Here is a 15,169-nt window from a genome sequence, read left to right on the forward strand (position 1 = left end):
CTCTACATCCATTTCCAAACCGACATGGCAAATATTTGTGAGGGCTGGCAATCACACGCTTCACTTGACCATGGAAGGAGGCTGTCCTTGGCCCTGGCACCCTGGGCTAATGCCAGGCTCTCTCGTTGCAGCTGAGGCTGCAGCTCTGGGAGGCGTACTGCCAGGTCCGCTACCTGTGCTCCCACCTGCGGGGCAACGACAGCGCCGACTCGGCCGTGTCCACCGACTCCTCCATGGACGAGTCCTCAGAAACCTCATCAGCCAAAGACGTCCCCGCCGGGAGCCTGCGCGCTGCGCTCAGCGAGCTCAAGAGACTGATACAGAACGTGCTGGATGGGGCAGACTCCACGGTGAGTTGGTGGCACACCTTGTGCCCATCCCCTGGCCCAGAGCTTGCTGCAGGTGCTGCTGGATCCTGAAGGCCCTGGTCACCCAGAAAACCTCTGTGGCTCACAGAGATGGATGGTTGCAGAGCATAGCCCACCCCTTATGTCTCAAATGGTCAGCCAAGAGCCAAGCACGTGGGGTTTCAGCCTGCAGTGCTCAGGCCACCTAAAGTTTCAAGCTCATACAACTGTCATTGGCCTGGGAGTCGTGAAAATTAATAAAAGTAGGCTTACTTTGAGATTTTCAGTAAGTTAGAGTTTCAACATGGAAATATTGCAGATTGCCGTATACATCTCAGTTCCGTTATTTCCTTTGGGATTTTCCTAACCTTGCTTTATTAGCTGTAGTATCACAAATCATCATAACCCCTGGTTATGATGGGAGGTTCTGTCCCTGTGAATGTCATTGGTAGAAATGCCGTGGCAGGAGCTGCCAAACTCAAAGCCGTGGCAGGTAAAAGGTTTTGCTGGCACAAGATGATGTCTGTAGGATGTGGTCCCCAGGCTGCTGGGCAGGAGGGGGTGACATGGAGGGGCCACTCAGCATCCACAGAAGTGCAGAATTACCTTACATTATCACTTTTTGTTGTGGCTCAAATCAGGCCTCTTCCCATTCCCTACAGTGCAAAGCTGGTTGCATTCCCATTATGACTTATTTGGGATGCTGTGGTGAGGAAAACAGTGCAGCCCCTGCAGAGGGCTGTGAGGGAGTACTCACCCTCCTCATTTAAGAACCTGAGCATAGAGATGAAGTTGGATATGCTAAATAAAATGTAGAGAGTCCTGTAAAAGGTCCACAAACAGAGACTGTAGCCACATGGGCTAGCAAATGAGCAGTAGGTCTCTGTAAATTTGGTTTATGCCAAGGTCTGCATGCTCTTTGCATCATGTGTAGAAGCACTACCCTTGGTCGAGCACCTTTGACTGTTTATGGGAACAAAAAGCTCTACCAAAGCCACATTCACATTTTCTTCTTCCTTGTTCAGCACCCTCATCCCAAACTGGTACCAAATTAATACAAATTAATTGCCTTTTTTAAAGTGAAATCTGAGCAAGAGATTTCTCTCCCACTCTCAGAGCTCTCGGCGAAGCGACGACGACACCTTAGAGGAGCAGATCAGGAGAACAAGTGAGGATTCGCGAGCCCTGAGGGAGTTAATGGAGGGAGAACGGGGGAAACTGAGGCAGAGTTTGGAGGAGCTGCAGCGACTGCACAGCCAGGTTAGCAGCTCCCACGCTTTACATGTGGTCTTGTAACAGCAGTGTTCATCCTCCAAAACATGCCTTCCATCAAAGAGACCAACATGATAAATAACCCAGGAGGATTTAGGCCAAAATGGTTGGATGAGGGAGATTTGTCAAACTGAATGCAGAGGATTTAAGAATTTAGGATGAAAGTTTCTGACAAATTGTCTGGGGCCCATCTGAAGCATCATCTCAAGCAGCCAAACTTCCTTTAAGCCTTTCTCCCAGTCTGCTTTCTCTCTTCCTTAAATTCTTCTCAGCAGAAGACCTCAAAGTACAAGGCTGTTGATATGGAGTATTGGAAACCCAAAGGTATCCAGGCTGACCTGGATTGCTGCACTGAACTCTTGTGAGGGGTGTGTGCACCCATTCTATGATATAACAGTGCTGCTGTGCTGTGCATGGAGCAGGGCTTGACCTCTTCCACAACAGCTTCACAAAACCCCTAGAAAAGCACTCCCAGAGAATCCTAATTGAGGCCAGACTAGCACCAGACAGCACCCCAAGGACCAGCTGAGGCAACCTCAACAGCAAGGAATGGTCCCAACACCAACCCCATACCCAAAGCACAGAATCCCATTGCATCCACACCCAGCACAGCGTCATCTGAGGCCCCATGCCAAGAGCAGGAAATGGACACAGGCATCCAAAGAGGTGCTTGGCTGTCCTTGTCTCTGTGGGACAAGACTCCAGATGCTGGAGGGGATCTGGAAGCTGCAGCAGAAGCAGGCTGCACTGGAGCAGGGAATGGGATTCATGTCCTTGACTGGTGCTCTCAGCAGTGCTGTATCACCCTTTGCAGAATAAATAGGAAAAAACACCCCAGAAAGTCAGCATGACCTGGGGTCTGACAGCCTTGTGTAGGGCTGTGGGAGCTGCCACCATGGGACCAAAGAGAAAAGAGAGAAACCATCATTAAATACCCTGGCAGTGGTGGCAGCACATGTGTGAGGCTGGGACATGTCCTGTCCACAGCAGCTGATCAGGGCAGAGTGAGGGAGGAGAGCAGCCCTGGAGCCTGTCCTTCCCCTAGGCTGCTCCTCTCAGCAGTGTGGCAACCACAGGAGACGCTGGTGAAGGTCCAGTGGGACATGAGCCCAGACACTGTCCTGGCTGTGCTGCTGCAATCCTGTGCACCACACACAAGCCCCCCTTGCCCTTAAACGCACCTGAGATGGAGGAGACCAGGGCTCAATCACTGCAGCCTGGCAGTGCTGACAGAGACCTTTAGAGACTTATTCACAGATTTTAGGCTTGTCTGATCTCCCCAAACTCTCCAGCCAGGAGGGACCAGAAGACCAGCCCAGGATTGCAAGTCTAGAACCCTGGGTCTGCTTTTAGGGGTCTCCAACTACCAAAGCTCTGAATATTTAGTAAGCAAAGGGAGAACTGCAGATCTGTTTTCTTCTCACATCTCTGTGTGATGTGGAGAAAGATGGGAGAGCTACAAGTGCAGCAGCCATTACTCTCAGAGAGGAACTCCAGCCTCCCACAGCAAGTACACATCTCCCACAGCTTTTGCCTGTTATCCAGCTTCACACTTGCTCCAGGTTGATAATTACTCTCACCTTCTATTGAAGAGGCATCATTGTGTTCTGTTCAGTGCAACAGAAAATTGATGCATGTGGAAATCTGGTCCACCCAGGGGAAGCAGTGCTCTGCTGCCTCCTCATCCCTCTGTTCTGGCACTGGTATTGATACAATCAAAGGGGAGCTGCTTCTAAATGGCTATTAGGATCTTGTGGCATCACACACATCCATTGCTTCTGCCCAAGAGCACAGTGAGCAGATGGAGACAGGAGTCACCCCCTTCTCTGTACACTGAGAGGCAATTTCACACCTTCTGCCTCTTTGTTTCCTCCCATTCTTACCTGAAGCACAGAGAGAACCAATTAAATCCAGACCTATCCCCAAACCCCGTGTTTTGGGCCTCTGAATCCTCTGTCCCCTGGGATTTCTGTAGAAGTACTCAGCACCTTTGACATCATCCCATCACCACTGCTCTCTGTCACATCATTGCTCTGAGGTGCTCCCCATGCAGGGCTGAGGGAGAGCACAGCTCCCCATTCCCTGGCAGCCCCAGCACAGCTCCCCAGTCCCATGGGGAGTCTCTGCACAGACAAGGGTGCATTCACACCCTCCTACCCCCAGCCCAGCCATGCCTTGCTAACAGCAGATCCTCCCACACCCTGGATGTGATGAGCCCTTTTTGACTGTCTGCCCTCTATTTAAAGATTTCTTTGAAGATTCAAGCACAACTGAGCTGCATTTAGAGGCAGGAGGTGGGTCAAATGCTGCAATGGTTTCCAGGTGGTGGAGTAATGTAACAGAGCATGTGTGTGCTCTAGACAAAGAAATTAAATGTGTGTGAAATATTATGAAGCTGTGCTAATGCAATCCTTGCATGATTTCACAGCCTATTAACTCGCTCTGCACAGGACCAAAACCATAGATCATTTCTCAGACTATTTAAGACTCCAGACATATTTTAAAGTCTAATTAAAATTGTAAGATGTGCCAGTAACACCTCCCATGGCATGAAAGAGAATTTTCACATCCTTTGTCTACAGCTTCATATTACTTCAGGAGATGTAATGGTCCCTTCAAAAAATATTATTTGCTGGTAAATTATGTTAGCAATAATTTAGCGCTGGAAAGATCAGAATTAGAACAGGCAGACTCAAAGGATGTGTGCAAACTGAGAGGGGAAACATTTTAGTCCTGATGCTATAGTGACAGAAAAGGCACAGGTGGGTCCTGCCCTGCACAGCTTTCTGCATGTCACTGAGGCCATCCTGGTGACACACCGGTGACACAGCATCCCAGGAAAAGCAGCACATTTCATGGAGGGTGGCACCAGCACTAACAGCCCCACACAGCTGACACCGCTTTTTCTACGACCTGCAGGTTGGTCCATGTGGCTTTCCCCCCACACACACTTGTGCATTTTCCTGAGCAGCCCTGGGTTTCACAGCCTCGCTCTGCCCACAGGTGACGCTGCTGAGTGTGGAGATGACGACGCTGAAGGAGGAGCGGGACCGGCTGCGCGGCGCTGCCGAGGACAAGGAGGCGAGCGAACGGCTCCTGCAGGCCATCAGGGACCGCGACGAGGCCATCGCCAAGTGAGTGCCACCAGCAGCTGGGGCGGCACTCGTGCAGTGCCATGCCAGGGGATGCCTCTGGAGTGGCTTTCTCCTCCTCTGCACAGCAGCTGTGACAAAGTGATGGCTTTGGAAATGCTGCCGGGAGCTTGGGAGCAGGGCAGGAGGTGCTAAAGGCAGAGCTGCCCCACAGCTGGATTGGGGACATTTAGGGGCATTCTGTGAACCACGTTTGTGCCATCCCTAGTGCTGGTGTGAGTCACAGCAAGGAGGAGAGGACTTCAGGGAGCCAAATGGAAACACTAGGTCTGCCCTATTTGTCACGTTTTAATTCCTTTGCTATTCCAGACACACAGCCCTGCTTTCCTGACCATCCCCATTACAGTCTGCCTGGCTTCTTCCCTAAACCATTCCTCTGCTCACTCTCTCTCCTTTCCTGTTCCAAGGTCCTTTTTGCATCTCCAGTATTGTAATTCTCTGGTTCTCCTTTTGGGATTCCCCCACTGGTTTGGCTCTTTATTTTGCCCGTCCTCCTTACAGATCTGTGCAGTTCTGCTCCCCCATACCCCCCTTCCCCAGCTCTGTCCTTGGGCTTGCCAAAATGCCCTTGCCCAGAGGAGAGGGACAGACACCTACTCTGTGCTCTGCTAGAAAGCATTCATCTGATAATCCCTTCAGGTGGGCCAGGACACCACCAGTCTGGCTGCTTAGGGAAAAGCCCTGGACAAGAGGAGGAGCAGGAGAGGGTTGCACCTCTGAGGGTGCACAGCTAAATCAGCCCACACATCCCTTTCTGTAAGTGGCTCGATGGCCCGCACTGCCCTTGCTGGGCTAGCTGGCTACCGAATTCCCCTCTCTGTCCTCTGTAACACCTCCATCTGTTGGCAAGGAGCAGGAGCATCCCAGCTGTCTGCCGGGCGCAGGGAGGCAGTTCTGACATTCCCGGTGCGTGTGGGTTGCTGGCTCTGCCGTGGCTATGGCAACACTGCCGCTGCCATCAATCCCCAAAACATCCAACCAGCAGCGGGGAAGCGCCGAGCAAAAGCTGCTTCAGGTGCCCGAACACAGGCGGGAGTGGAAGGGCACAGCTGCTCCAGTCCGCTGTGACCCTGCTGGACAAAGCACTGATATTTGGGGCTGGCTGTCCTGCAGTGCAGGAGCCCCGGAATGAGGCACGGGTGAGGGAGGTTGAGGAGCACAAAGTGGCTGCAATGAAAGCAGACAAGAGCATCTTGTCACCGAAGTGAAAACATCCCTCCCAGACCGAGTGGGCTGGCTGCTGCCTGGGGAGGCTCGTGATTTTCTTCCCACCTCACACCACAAGGGTTAAGTTGCTTTTGTTGAACCCATCCCCCCCAAAAAATCCCTAGCTCTGAACAGAAATAAAATCACTGCCCGAGGCAGACATCTGGTGTGGATAATTTTTGCTTGAAGCTGAAGTTTGGCAACATGGGAAGCAATAGGAAAAAGGATTCTCTCAGAGGAAGCGTTAAGCAACCAGTACCTGGAATACAAACCCAAATTCCCAAATTGCTCTTCTGCAGGGGAGCACAAGGGAGCTGTTAAGAGACAAGGAATTAGCTACAGTTAATAATATGCAATTATTTCTCTCGAAAATATTTGCAAAGAAAGATGGTTCCCAGCAAGTCATGTTACACTTTCCTATCACACAGCAGTTAATTGAAACTTAAGCTTTGTGCTCACCTGTGTGCTCCCAGCATGGTGAGCAGCATTTCCCAGCTTGGGCAGCTTAGGAAATTGCTCCATCCTAAGGGACAATTCTTTTCCACAAGCAAGGAGCAGCTGGAACATCTCGGCCACTGAGCACTTGGGGGTCTCTGGGTAACCTTGTCCATGGCATGACATGCCCACTTGGCCATCAGATGTCTGGGAAGAAATGCAGCAGAGGTGTTCCCAAAGGCTGGGACAGCTCCACTGAAATTAGGAGTATTCCTTAAAGCCTAACATTTAATTCAATTAATTTTAACAGTTTGTCATTCTTAAAAAGTATATGCTGTGATAAACTCTCTTCTTTAATTTCTTCCTTCAATCCAAGTCCCAAGTGAAAGCAGAATTGTACCCTTTAAGAGGTTTTTTTATGTTTTATATTGCAATTTAATGATCAAGCAATCAGACATAGGCCATTTGATGTTTAGCACATACCATTTGTTCTCTATGCATGTAAACAGAAGAAAAAAGAAGAAAAAATATTTGTGTATAGATTCTACCTTGTTCCAGATCTCCATTTTATTGGCAGATCTTGCACATTATCCAGGCACTATTATCTTACACAGCAGTGTATCTGATTTTCTTTCTGTATTCTTCACAGTGTGCTTATTAGAAATCTGATGGTTTTAAAGTAATGATGTCAAAAGTTCTGTCCCACTCTTCAGATTAATAGATTTTCCAGAATACAACAAAGATGAACCTCTTAGGATGTGAGGATTTGCCAGTGAAAGACATAAATTGTAGTCTTATTTAGATATGTTTAACTCTTCATTTAAAAAGAAAAAGGTGCCAGGCCCTGATTTCTGTCCCCGCAGGAAGAACGCGGTGGAGGTGGAGCTGACCAAGTGCAAGATTGACATGATGTCCCTCAACAGCCAACTCCTGGATGCCATCCAGCAGAAGGTGAACCTCTCACAGCAGCTGGAGGCCTGGCAGGTGAGCACCCCAGCAGGGCAGGGGCTGCAGGACTCATCACCCCAGGGCCACCTCTGGGGGACTGTCCCCCCTCCCTGTGCCTGTGTCCTGTTCTCTGCCTGAGCATCCATGGGTTGGGTGTTTGGGGGTCCTGGGTTTTGGCTCTGCAGGAGCCATTGATGCTGTGGGGCACAGGGGGGAGCTCCCAGCCCCGAGCCTTTGGGCTGTGAGCTGTCAATTCTACAGCTCTGAACAAGCATTTAAAATGGAGAAGCAGATTGTGCCTCCTTGCACGTTGCTCTGCCCTGGGGTGGGGAGGGGTCTGTGCAGGAGGTGTCCCTAGGCAGGCACAGCATGCCTGTGCATTGCCATGATGGAGCAGAAAGGTGGGAGAACGAGGTTGTGCTGATTGCTGCTGCACTGTTTTCATCAACTCCAAAGATCCATCAAGAAGGAGAAGCTAGAATTCCAGGTCTTCACTAAGGTAAAAAAAACAAAGTCATGGCAGTTCCACAGCTGCCCTGGAGATGCTCCACTTGGGGCCAGTGGGGAAGACCCTTGTGAAGGCAGAGAGCCTTTGAGAGCAGACAAAGCTGCCTCCTCCCAGAACCAGCACTAAGGGAGGGCTACTCAACAGAAAACAAAGCAGGCTCAAGAGAAAAGGTCTGTGCCATTTGTTGCAGACCATGCAAGACCCCAGCTCTACTAACAACCAGCCTGACCAGTAGAAACCTTTCCCATACAACCTTGCTCCTGTTTCAACTCCACTGTGTTTTCGTTTCTCTCTCTCTCTTTTTTTTTTTTTTCCTCCCTTTTCTTTTCTTCTTTCTTTTCTTTTTCCTGCTTACAGTTTGCTTCCTCAGGGCTTTTTACTATCTGGCTCCTTTGGTTTCTGATCTAGTGGCCTTTCTCAGTTCCTGTACCAACAGCTTTAGTCGTACACCCCTCCTGCCTTTGAGGTGAGCTCCCCACATCCCCCATCCCCTCTCCATCTGCTGCCACCATCACCTACATCCTTCTCTGCCCTCACCATCATCTGGCAAGAGGGGTCAGTGGGGGTCTCCATCACCCACCAGTATTCTGCCCACGCCCCCATCCCAGCACCAGGCAGGGGCAGCATCCTGCACCCCATGGTGAGGCTTTACCAGGGCACCGGGGGAAAGCCAAGCTGAGGTGCACATACATTAACCCTCTCTATCTGGAAAGCTTCTTGAAAGACAGACTGGGATTTTACTTCTCAGCCTCATTATCCAGTGAGTGACACTCAATGCTCTGCATAGGAGGTGTCTGAATCCAAGTTCAGTCTGGATGGGTGGGATAAAGTGAGGCCTAGTTAATGCTAGAATAAACACAGCTTAGGGGTTAAGAACAGGTCCTGTTGCAGTAACACAGCAGCCCCAGACCTGCTCCCATCAGCTCTCTGAGCTGAGGCTCAGGCCCACTTCATGGCAGTAAGTTGTCTCCAGCCTACTGACCTGAGGTGTTAGTACACAGCAGCAAAACAATTTCCAGCCACCTCATGTCCCCTCAGCCACAGAGGCACAAAACAAGTCAGGTGATTTATGTATTTTGGGGACTATTTTGCAAAGGGGTTTGCAGAAAGTTTCTGATAAAATAGAATAAAAGTCTCTTCTTTAGCTGGGCATAATTGAATGCTTTAATCTGGCAGCATTTTGCTCTTGCACACTTCTAGTCTGCATTTCACCAAGGGTTGTCAACAACATTCCAGTGTTCTCTAAGGACATAATCATACATAAAGTAGGACTCAAGCAAAAAAACCTCCTCATCCAAGTGCTTTGCTCTCTGTCTCACATCTGACAGACAGGGACCCAATGCAGTGCACTCTCAATAGTGCATAATGTATTTTTATATATATATATTTGATATTTTTGTATGTGTGCATATATATATAAATATACATATAAATCATTCTCATCCCTTGTTGTATGGTTGATCAAGGACATAGATCTGCCATGCAGGAGCCTGGGTACCTACTTCAATTAGCAGAAGAGGTGCCTCCAAAATGCAAGTGCTGTACATTTGCCCATGGCAGCTTCAGCTCTGGAAACCTGTCTCACTGATATTTCATACTGATGTTCACCTCAACCTCTTCAACTCTCCCTCTGCCTTTCCTCTCTCCAGCCCTGCTCTAAAAAGACCCAAAGCTTCCCCAGTCTGTGTAGCTCTGCACCCTCCTGCTCCCACAGGGGAAACCCCCGTATTAAATTCAGGTCCAGGTCATGGCTATCAATCCTTTTCCCTGCAGGAAATGCTGAAACAAGAGATTAGCCATTATTAAGTTTCCAGTCCCAGGAGGCTGATTTGATTCAATCCAGAGCAGCTGGAGCACCTCCTGGGCAATGGCAGCACCTCAATGCCCCTCACCAGGTTCTGAATGAACAGCACTTCGACCACTCCAGCCCATCCAGTCTCCTTGTTCCCACTAGACAGTGTCCTCAGCCCTAGTCAGGGACCAAACTGCTGGAGAGTAGTGGATTCCTCCTGTGGGGCTAGCTGTGTACACACATTCTCACTAAGCTTAGCTTAAATATGTAATTTTAGGAGAAACAATGGATCTGAAAGCTTAAAATCTGTAAAATTTATAGCCAGGTTTTCAAGGAAAGTGTTAGCACATCATTAGTGGCAGCAGAACTGGGTAACTATTTTGTATAAAGCAGCCTCACTGTGGTGCAAACATGGACAGAATCAGAGCATTCCTGCAACATCTGAAAAGCCACAGTTCATACTGAGCTGTCAGTCAGAGCTCCCACTGCTGTGCTGGCTCCAGGGGAAGGAGAGGGTCTGAGGGACCAGCTCAGTTCTGTTTGGTGAGTCTGGTGCAAAGCCCAGGAGGGATCTGGTGGGCCCACACCTGCCCCAGCCCCTCAACACCTTCCCCAAAGAAGCCCCAGTGGCAGTGGCCATGCAGCAGCTCTGCCACCCCTGCCTGTCCCCTCCGTGTGCACACAGACCTGCTCAGCACAGACCTCTGTCCTTCTGGCCTTTGCTCTCACTGCATTTGTTCTCCTTATTTATTTCTCCCCCAGAGGGGATATCTGCAAGCTGCAGACAGCAGAGGAACACAGCTTAGGGGTGGCACAGAGCCCCAAGCCAGCACAGAACTCCTGTGCGAGACCACCTGAGCAATTTATCCCTCAGAGTTGTGTGATTGATCTTCCTCAGTCCCTGAAAAGCCTCACGGCAGCAGGCACAGCTGAGCCTGCTGTCAGGTGGGGACACAGACCTGTCCCTGTCCCTCCATCCCTGCTCCATCTCATCTCTGCACGTCTCACACCCATTTCAGCCGCCCCCACGAGCTCCCGCTGAGCCCCAGCTGCACTAACCTGTGCTCTCCCTCTGCTGCAGGATGACATGCACAGGGTCATTGACCAGCAGCTGATGGACAAACACCCGAAGGAATGGAGCCAGCTTGCTTATTCCTTCTCCAGTGGCTCCGGCGCCAAGCGGAGTGCCAGGCCCTCCCCTGCCTTCAGGCCGGAGCAGCAGGGGGACGAGCCCGTCGGGGCCGAAGGGAACCGTCTCTTCTCCTTCTTCAAGAAAAATTAACTTGGAAAAGAGAAAACTCTCCAGCAATTCCTGCTTCAAGATGGGGAGTGGGGCAGCTGCCCAGCTTGCTGATGGACCCAAGTCTGATCCACTGAGTAAAAAAGAAGGGGGCAAAGGAGTTAACCCTTGAGACTCTGCACTATTTACACCGCACCTGGTCTGAACCAAATGTTTACATGAATTGGAGATTTGCAAATTGACAATGTGATTCTAGTAGAAAGAAACTTTTCTTATTCTATAAGTGAAGTGATAAACTTCAGGGTATATTTTAGGCGCTTTGACACAGTCCAGTTTCTGCTGTGAAGAATACTCTGATTGTCTTAAAAGCATTCTTATGCTGGAGAAGGAAATAAGCAGCCCCAAGACAGAGTGGTGCAGGGGACTGAGAACTGCTGTCACAGCGAGCCCAGGGGGAAGAAGAGGGCTGAATGCAAGAGGACAGAGGGGAGCCATTTGTACCACCCTGGCAGCTGTGACATCCTTCATCCATCCCACTGAGACTGGAGTCACTCTGGCCCCAGCATTCCCGTGTTTTGACAAATGTAGCTTTCTCCATGCTGGAAGTTGAGCCCTCACTGCAGATCCTGCCTGGCACCATCTCCCCTGGAGCTCTGTGTGGCTGTTCACCCTCGCTGGGATCCAGGCTCCTGGCAGCTCAGGACAGGGCACACATAGGTGGTGTCACTGTCCTCTCCTGCTCTCTCCTGTTACAGAGGTAAGAGTTGCAGGCTGTAGCTACACAGATTTCTCCCCAGGAGACTGACCATCTACAACAGATTACAGACTGGATAAAAGTTGTGCATGTTCAGTCCTGGGGCACCTGCTGTTACTCCAATGGCCAAAAGTAGTTTGGGAGCTTCAGCAAGTCACATACCTCTCCCCAAAGCCATACACATCTCCCAAACAGAGTAAAAAAACTGTCATTTTAACTGGATAGGCCCCCAAAAGCCTAACTAATAATTCACTGAGAGCCTACTCCCAACGATGTCAGTCAGTCTTTGACACTGGGTTGGCAGACTGGATCCTCAGAAAGCACACTGGCATCTGCCTTCACTGAAGCCAAAGGCCATCAGGGTGTCTACAAAGCTCTGGAAAGCCTGCAGGTTACTCTGCCCTATGCAGTAACATTGGCTATGGCCTGACAGAAAGGAGTATTTGTCCCTGCCTGTGGGTCATTTGCTACTCAGCCCTTTGGTGAGCAGGTAGCCAAAGGTCCCTTTGATCAAAGATGACCAGAGTCTGCTTTGCCTGACTTGATCAAGAAGAAGGAACGTGGCTCTTTTGGTGTATGCACACAGCAGTGCTGGAAATCCTGCAATACTCAAGTAGGGACCTTCCCTCTGCACTGCATGGGCACTTTACAGCTCTTCTGTTCTGTCAGTCTGCCATCATGAGCCAGTGAGGAGCACCAGGCTCAGCTCAGAGATGTCCTGCTGCTGTCATGCAATTTTCACACATTGTCTCAGCTCATTATACCCACGGGCCCCAGTTTGTTTCCTGCTGCTTTAAAGAGGCCACCACCTACACTGTCCCACAGCAGAGCTGGGTGAACCTTCAGCTCTGCCCTGCTCTGCAACTTCGGTGCTAACACACCATCCCACAGGGAGCTGCTGTCTCTGCTCGCTAACAGGAACAAGCTTTCTGTTAGAGGAGGTGCCAAACACCTTCTAAGCAGCAGGTAAGAGGCTGGTGGCTTGGGTTTTAGTATGATTCAGCTTACACCTGTGGGATAGAACATCCATAATACCTCAGTGCAAATATCCTTTCTGCCTGTGAAGATTTGAGCACTCCCATATTTCCTTGTTAGCATGAAACCACCACACTGGTATGAAACCATCTTGCACTAAGGCAGCCCTGGGTTGCAAGGAGCAGAGTGCTCTGACATTGGCAATGATAGTAAAGAGCTGAGTGGTAAAACCCATCTACAGGAAAGCAATGAACTCTGGATTGCAGAGCCTGCTTCAGGAAATACTTGGGAAAAGCCGCACCAATAGAGCTCGATGCTTATGGGCAATCAGGAGCCTCACAGGCAGGGAAGGAAAGTGAACCTTGGCCTCTCCTTTCTAGGCAATGCTCAGCTGTTGAGATTCTGCTTGTAGCCACTTGTGCAAGCCAGGGAAGGGCTGCAGTGCAGTGCCACATGTTCTCTGTCCTCATCCTCCCATCCTGCCTGTACTGTGACGCTGGATAGGGCAGGGACACGAGGCACAAGCTCAGCATCTCCTGCTGCCAGGACTCAGTCACACCCACATGCATTTCCCCAACCTTTGATACCTGCAAAATGAGGTGTGGCTGCACGGATGCCAGTGACACAGTGACACCTGTGACACAGTGACACCTGTGAACACTGAAAACAATGCTCTTTCACAGGAGAGCCATGTGAACATCTCGGTCCTGATGGACCTTTCTTCTGCTGACAGTTGTCATTTCCCAGACCCTACCAACTCTATTGAAGCCACATGCCCAGCAGTTGTGTGGGACTGTACCCCAGTGAGGATGAATGGATGGATGGATGGATAGATGGATGTAAGCCTAAGGCAAGGGCTTAAGTTATGCCATGAAGATGCAGTATTGAGATGAAGAAAGGTGCCTTCTGTGATGTTTGCTGAGGAAAGTGACTCATTCAGTTGCAGGGGCAGGCACAGCACATCTCCTCATTTAAGGAGAATCCTTAATCCCATTGCAGTTTTATTTATTTAACGAGAGTGACAGAAGAGATTGCAAGAGGAAAGTCAGCATGTTCTAAGGTGCCAGTTGGGTATGGTTTCTTCAAACAAGCCCCTTCACCCTAAAGACTTAGTTGCACTACTAAACCCAGAGATACAAGAGAACTGGGTGTAATGAACTGGACAACACACCAAAGGAGACCTCCTTGTGCTGAGCTGCTACTTCACAGAACAGACACTGCCTTAACACAGCAGCTAGGTTTTGTCTTCTGTCTTGGAAAACCTCACCCGTGCAGTCCTTCACACCCATTTATCACATTGTGTTTTAACAAGGTCCCGACTACTTCACCCTGTGCTGTCATTAACACGCTCACCTCCCTCCTGTCATGGCCAGGAGCCTGGAATCAGCCTTGCAGTGCTGGTTAGAAGACACTTCACTTGTGGTACTTGACTCTTGCAGGACACACACGGTGCAAAGGAAACATCGGCTCCAGGGGATGAGATGGAGGAAGCACATTAATCCAGCAGGTACTCAGGATCCCAAAGGAGATTTAAGGAATGGGATCAGCAGCTCTAAACACACCCCTCAGCCCTGCTTTTGAGATAATGGTAAATAAAACAGTAGTGCTGCACAGTCACTGTTCAAATATTGCACAGAGAAGAGATGCCTGCTGAGATTAAGGCTACAAAGGACTTTCCCACAGGGAACAGGTGACTGTTTGGGCAAATGTTTGTTACGCCAGCCTGAGGGAAAAGGGATCAGTCTCCCCTTCCTAAACTCTGCAAGGGAAGCAATTGTGAACAAGGAACAAATGCAAATGAAAGGCAAGTCACTAGCACTTTATCTTCATACAAACTTAGATCAGCAACTTGCCATGGAGATGAACAGTAAATCGAAAAGTTACTGACAACAGAGTCATTTTGCACAGAGAGCAGGAAGTGAAGCTGCAGGCAGGGCCACATGCACTTGTCCTACTTAGAATGGTAAATTCCAGATATGCCTCTCCATCAGGCAAACTCTCTACTCCCCACTCTGCTATAAAAAGCAAGATTGTTTGAACCAAAAAGCCAAGAAAGGAAGTGTCTGGGTGCTGCAGCAATGATTCCCTTGGATTGAGAGGGAAAAAGCACACAGCAGGGACAAGCAGAAAGAATGTACCTATAGATATGTACATATACCACAGTGCTGTAATTTTTGTATGTAGCAGTCATGTAAATAAATGTATGGTTTTTATAAGATACATATTATAAAAATCTATAAAGGCATATTTTTAGTAAAAACAATGCTCTACTTCTTTTGTAAATAGTTCTCTTCAGAATAAAACAGATCATTTATAGAATACTGTCTCAGTTCTTACCACTTTACTGTGCCCAGCTGCAAAACAAGGTCATTTTTTGAACTGTCATTTAACATCCAGCAGCATCTTTGGTGCTGCATCATCCCATGAAATTCAGCCAGGTGAAGCCCCTGTGCGTCCTAAGGAGAGAAGGGCAAAAACATTTGCAACATTGAATCTCTTGGTGCACAGGAAAACAAGGTGGGTAACAGGAAATAAAGGTG

The 15,169-nt window shown here is 49.4% G+C and overlaps 1 protein-coding gene across 1 annotated transcript in view; it reads left to right on the forward strand.

The window, feature by feature from the left end:
- BICDL1 (BICD family like cargo adaptor 1) overlaps window positions 1–14,948 on the forward strand; it is a 48,874-nt gene extending 33,926 nt beyond the window's left edge. The window contains exons 7-11 of the mRNA XM_033075817.1: window positions 132–350; window positions 1,464–1,607; window positions 4,623–4,753; window positions 7,276–7,396; window positions 10,742–14,948. Coding sequence (XP_032931708.1) covers window positions 132–350; window positions 1,464–1,607; window positions 4,623–4,753; window positions 7,276–7,396; window positions 10,742–10,942 — 816 coding nt within the window. The 3' untranslated portion in view covers window positions 10,943–14,948. The remainder of the gene's footprint in view (window positions 1–131; window positions 351–1,463; window positions 1,608–4,622; window positions 4,754–7,275; window positions 7,397–10,741) is intronic.
- The last annotated feature ends 221 nt before the right edge of the window (window positions 14,949–15,169 follow it).

This window comes from Catharus ustulatus, chromosome 18 (genome assembly GCF_009819885.2).
Source record: "Catharus ustulatus isolate bCatUst1 chromosome 18, bCatUst1.pri.v2, whole genome shotgun sequence".
Lineage (NCBI taxonomy): Eukaryota > Metazoa > Chordata > Aves > Passeriformes > Turdidae > Catharus > Catharus ustulatus.